The sequence below is a fragment of the Pundamilia nyererei genome, unplaced genomic scaffold, assembly GCF_000239375.1.
Source record: "Pundamilia nyererei isolate P.nyererei 1_Seehausen unplaced genomic scaffold, PunNye1.0 scaffold00268, whole genome shotgun sequence".
Taxonomy (NCBI): domain Eukaryota; kingdom Metazoa; phylum Chordata; class Actinopteri; order Cichliformes; family Cichlidae; genus Pundamilia; species Pundamilia nyererei.
Window position 1 is genome coordinate 437,487 of NW_005187669.1, and position 4,762 is coordinate 442,248.

The 4,762-nt window shown below is 48.2% G+C and overlaps 1 protein-coding gene across 4 annotated transcripts in view; it reads left to right on the plus strand.

Annotated features, from left to right (window-relative positions):
* The window catches only part of LOC102203509 (ATPase family AAA domain-containing protein 2B-like), a 15,602-nt gene that overhangs the window by 3,082 nt on the left and 7,758 nt on the right, over nt 1-4,762 (plus strand). For all 4 annotated transcript variants that reach the window (XR_001290583.1, XR_001290584.1, XM_005750313.2 and 1 more), the window contains exons 4-12: nt 18-102; nt 463-535; nt 2,235-2,313; nt 2,395-2,520; nt 2,693-2,759; nt 3,262-3,333; nt 3,483-3,591; nt 3,735-3,850; nt 4,315-4,489. Coding sequence is in view for 2 of the 4 variants with exons in the window: in XM_005750313.2 (XP_005750370.1) it covers nt 18-102; nt 463-535; nt 2,235-2,313; nt 2,395-2,520; nt 2,693-2,759; nt 3,262-3,333; nt 3,483-3,591; nt 3,735-3,850; nt 4,315-4,489 (902 nt within the window). In the remaining 2 variants the exon portion in view is untranslated. The remainder of the gene's footprint in view (nt 1-17; nt 103-462; nt 536-2,234; nt 2,314-2,394; nt 2,521-2,692; nt 2,760-3,261; nt 3,334-3,482; nt 3,592-3,734; nt 3,851-4,314; nt 4,490-4,762) is intronic.

The following is a 4,762-nucleotide window of genomic DNA, read 5'->3' on the forward strand; positions in this document are numbered from 1 at the left end:
GTGTGTGTGCGTGTCAGGTGGCCGGCTGAGGAGAAGCACGAGGCTGACCAAAGTGACGAGCAGGTACGAGGCCTCCAACATGTTCGACGGCATCAGCACCAAGTAAGAAAATCCTCCTGACATGTGAGGTGATGGAGGTGCAGTAAAAGCAGTGACGTAGAAACTGAGATGAGTTCAGGTTATGATGCCATCAGTGACACTTTGATTGTTAACCCTGAGACAGCCAAAGAAAGAAACACACAGAACAACAGCTCTGTGTTTGATCGTCCCTGCTGGGATTCACGGATGTCTTTGATACATTAAAAGTCTGAAGTTTAACCCGAGGAGCTCAGAGTGATGTGATGAATGTGGCCACATGTGGCCGTCCGCCATGTTTGCACTGATCTTTATGCCACAAACCTGTACGATTGTGATAATACGGTAGATTGAATCCTGGTGACGTCCACGCTGTTCTCTCTGCAGCGCCGCCAGGTCGGTCCTGAACAGGATGGACAGCATGAAGAAGAAGAGGCGGCTCAGTAACAACAAGGAAGGAGTGAGTAGAGCCGTTAGAGTGGATCAGTGACTATAAGTATTTATCCTGTTTGCACAAAGAAACGTCTCTGTTCAGTTCTCAGTCATTACAGGCAAAATCATTCCTCTGGACACGCTCGGGTAGAAGGACTGGACTGAAAATGAGTGACAAAGAAAACCTTTTTCAGACTTTTAAAGAAACCAGGGTCAGCACAGTACTGTAATTAAAGAGCTCACAGATGCTCATCTGTAGAAGCGAGGACTCAAACCAGACGCTGTGTCAAGTATTTTCTGCCACAAGTCAGAGGTCATCAAAGGTCACGACCCCGTTGACCAGGAGGGACATCGGCTCAAACAGTCTGCTCAGATACAGACAGCTGTGCGCTGGTCACCAGCTGTTCTGGGGTCAGTGTGATCGTCTCCATCATCACAAACAGTCGGAGTCTTTTTCGTTCTTTAAGGATCAAATAGAAAACTTTAACAGAGGACATGTTTCCCTCACCGTAACCTTTTGGCATCATCACCCAGACTGCACTGCAACACAAACATCTAAGGCACACGCGTGTGTGCGCTTTGTGGCGTCACTGTTGCCGTGGCGCTGTGTCGTGTTTTGTTGTTAGGAGCTGTGTTTATGTTTTTACGCTGATAATCAACACTGAGAGTTTGTTTACATCCCGAGTCAGCTGTAAACCCTCAGCTGCGGCCGCCGTCTCGGTGGGCGCTGCCTCTCTTATCAGGTCTTTATGAGGGCGGTGGACCCGGCTGCACCCAGCCCCCCTCCCACTGCTCGCGGCTTGTGGGGAGGGGGCAACGTCTATATCAGCTGGCACCATATTGGAAAGCAGCCGACAAGCACCAGCCCTTATTTTTGTGTTCACATGTTCATATTTCCTCCTCACATGGAGTTTCTCCTGCTCTGAATGAGTAAAACAACGAGTCGTTGAGACGTTTGTAATCAGTGTGGCGTGTGCTTTACATCCTGTCAGAGAACAACAGCAGGCTCACAGATCTTCTGTCCCAGCCGTGGATGTTCACATCAGTCAGGTTTCTAATAATGAGTCTGTATGTGCAGTAATCCCAGTGAACCAAAAGCTTGCTTGAAACTCAGTTTGGTCAAGTTTTCTTCTACTCATGGATTTGTGTAATGTCTGAGTAATCCTAAGGTGCACCTTAAAGGGGGAGGAGCTACAACAGCTTGACAGAGGATGAGCTGAGGGGCTGCAAGGCCCAGAACAATAAGGATTACTTTAAACTGCGTGTTATTCTAAGGCACTGTGGTCCAGTCTAATGTCAGTCCACCTATCATTACTTTGTAGCTCGCGGTTGGCCGCTAGCGGACATTCGAGGCTCTGGTTGCCGAGGTGACCATTTAACTTATTTACCACACTGCCACATATCAATCAGTGATAACCTGCATCCTCATTAGGGGTCACGGTTAGAACACAAACATGGAGCTGGAAACGAGCAGAACAGGTCGACTTTGAAAAGTGTCAGAGCTGTGACATCACACAGGCCCACAGCTCTGTGTCCACAGTGGGAGTTTGTGTTTATATTAGCGGTTCTGAAATGTTCCTCAGTAACGAGTCAACTGATCTGTGAAATGTCCAAAAACAGTCCCATCCCTCGTTGTCACGTTGGTCACTTTAATCAGATGCATTACTTGGATAAACACAGGGATGATTAACTGATCGTTACACACCTGATAACTGATACATTTGCAGAAGATCTACTCTAAAGCCCAGAGGAGTAAAACACCAGTCCCACTGCGAGGAGAGCTCAGCGACAGCGAGGACAGCCGAGGTCAGTGCAGATGGTTAGGAGCAGAGGAATGATGACGAGAGGGAGACGTGGTGGTAAAAACGTCTTCTCTGGTGTCTCCAGGGGCGGGCTTTGACGAGGACAGCAGGAAGGCCGTAACAGCAGATGAAGACAGCAACTGCAGCGTCGGCCACAACGTTGATGCCAAACTGAGCCGAGCCTCGTCGCTGTACCAAGGCCCGACCAGCGGTCAGTACGCCGCTCCAAACATGCCGTCTGTACATGCTGAGTAATACAATAAAAACCCTAAAAGCCTACAAATCGGTGAACAACGGGTTCTTCAGGAGAAAAATAAAACCACACACTTGAAACGTACTAAAGCTCCAGCTCTGATGATTTTGTTTTCTCTGGTATCGATTAGACTTCCTGAGAGGAACCTTCCCAGTCAGCGCCTCCGGAGCGAACACGACCCGCAGAGCAGCCTTCAGGTCAGAGCGTGGACACGCCTTTCCTCTCTCCTTCAAATAAAGCAGGACACAGCTGAACGCTGAAGTATGATGTAGTCTGAAGCAGGTTGGCTACACAGGCTAAACCCTCGAAACCTCAGGTCACACTTTTTCTGCATTCTGGTTTTTATTTATTTTCCCTCACAAATGTTCCTGTATCCGTTTGATCCTGAGGGGCCACCATAGACTGACGTATAAACTGTGACATCACTGGCTTTTAAAACCTTTACAAACTTGCTTTTAAAGTCCTACGATTTCACCAAACTGGAGCTCAGCCCTGTTAGTGCTGTAACCTCAGCAGCCATGCTGTTGGTCAGCTGATGTCATCAAAAGTGCTCCAGCAGCACAAACACAGTGCCGAGGTGGGTGATGTAAAATCACCGCCTTCACTACAGGAACAACAGATCTTATCATCATCACCAAAACCACCTGTTGGATGCTTCACCTTCATCTGTCACACTCAGGTCTCTGTTTCTTCCTGCAGACCCACTAAGAGCGCCTGGTCCAAACAATCTGATGAAGACTCTGATCATGAAGAGGAGGCGGCCCCTGACAGGTCAGAGACAGCCAATCTGATTGGGTCATCAAACCACTTCCTGATACATCGTCCATCATCAATGCTTTTAACTGTGAAGCACGAGGCGTATGGAGTAGATCAGATGGTGTTTGCTGCCTGTCTTACTGAGACTTGTCTCTCGCTCTCAGCTGTCTCCCACTCAGCCTGCGTACCGGCAACCTTTTGGGAACCCGCAACGACAAGATGGCTGCAGGAGCGCGCCTGGCGGACATCGATCCCATGGCCATCGACCAATCTGTGAGACTAAACCTTAGATATGTTCTCCTGTGACCTCGTGTTTTACACATGATTCACAGAAAAATCTTCTCATTGTGTTGTTTTGCTCTCCACCTGATCCTGTTACATCCTTCCTTTCCTTCCTTCCTTCCTTCCTTCCTCAGGTGGGTTTTGACAGTATTGGGGGTCTGTCAGGTCACATCTCAGCTCTGAAGGAGATGGTCGTCTTCCCCCTTCTCTACCCTGAGGTCTTTGACAACTTCAAGATTCAGCCTCCCAGGTGACACACACACACACACACACACACACGTCAGGTATTCATGTCTTGTGGGGACATCTAATAGACGTCATGCGTTCCCTAGCCTCTAACCCTAACTTTAACCTAACTGTAACCCTGAGACTAAAATCCCTTCAAAGTCTTTGGTACCAGAATGTTGGTCCCCACAAGTATAGTAAACTTTCTATATTTGGTTCCCACAAAGATATGAATACACGCTTGTGTAACCCAGATTCTAAATATATAAAGAAACCTTCAGAGGTGAGTGATGCTTGATGCAGGGACATGATGAGTTTACCTTCTCACAAAGGTAAATGTGTGCTGTAGTAGTTACTGAGTCCTGCTGAGACTGCAGCTCAGAGGAAACATGAGACTGAATGATGTGAGTGGGCCGAGGTCAAAGGTTGGACTTCATGTTTTTAAGACGGATTACACAGTGAACACGCTCCACCTGCGTCTCTCTGCAGAGGGTGTCTGTTTTATGGCCCACCCGGGACGGGGAAGACGCTGGTTGCACGGGCGTTGGCCAACGAGTGTAGCCACGGCAACAGGAAGGTGTCCTTCTTCATGAGGAAGGGAGCCGACGTCCTCAGCAAGTGGGTGGGCGAGTCAGAGCGGCAGCTGCGGCTGCTGTTTGAGCAGGTAAACGTTCACCTGAGTCATCCTGAAGCAGGAAATATGATTTGAGTGAGTTTAATGAGTCTGAGCAGAGAGAAGCTGCTTCTGAGCAGACGCTGTGACCTGTATCTGCATATACATCTGTTTGTGTCAGCAGCACTTTAATACTCTGACAGTGTCTGTGTTAGAAACTTTGAAATCAAACTTGTTAAACAAACCCTGTGAATTTGAATTCATTTAATTCATCGTGAACAGGTTTAAAGTGTGTGTGTGTGTGTGTGTGTGTGTGTGTGTGTG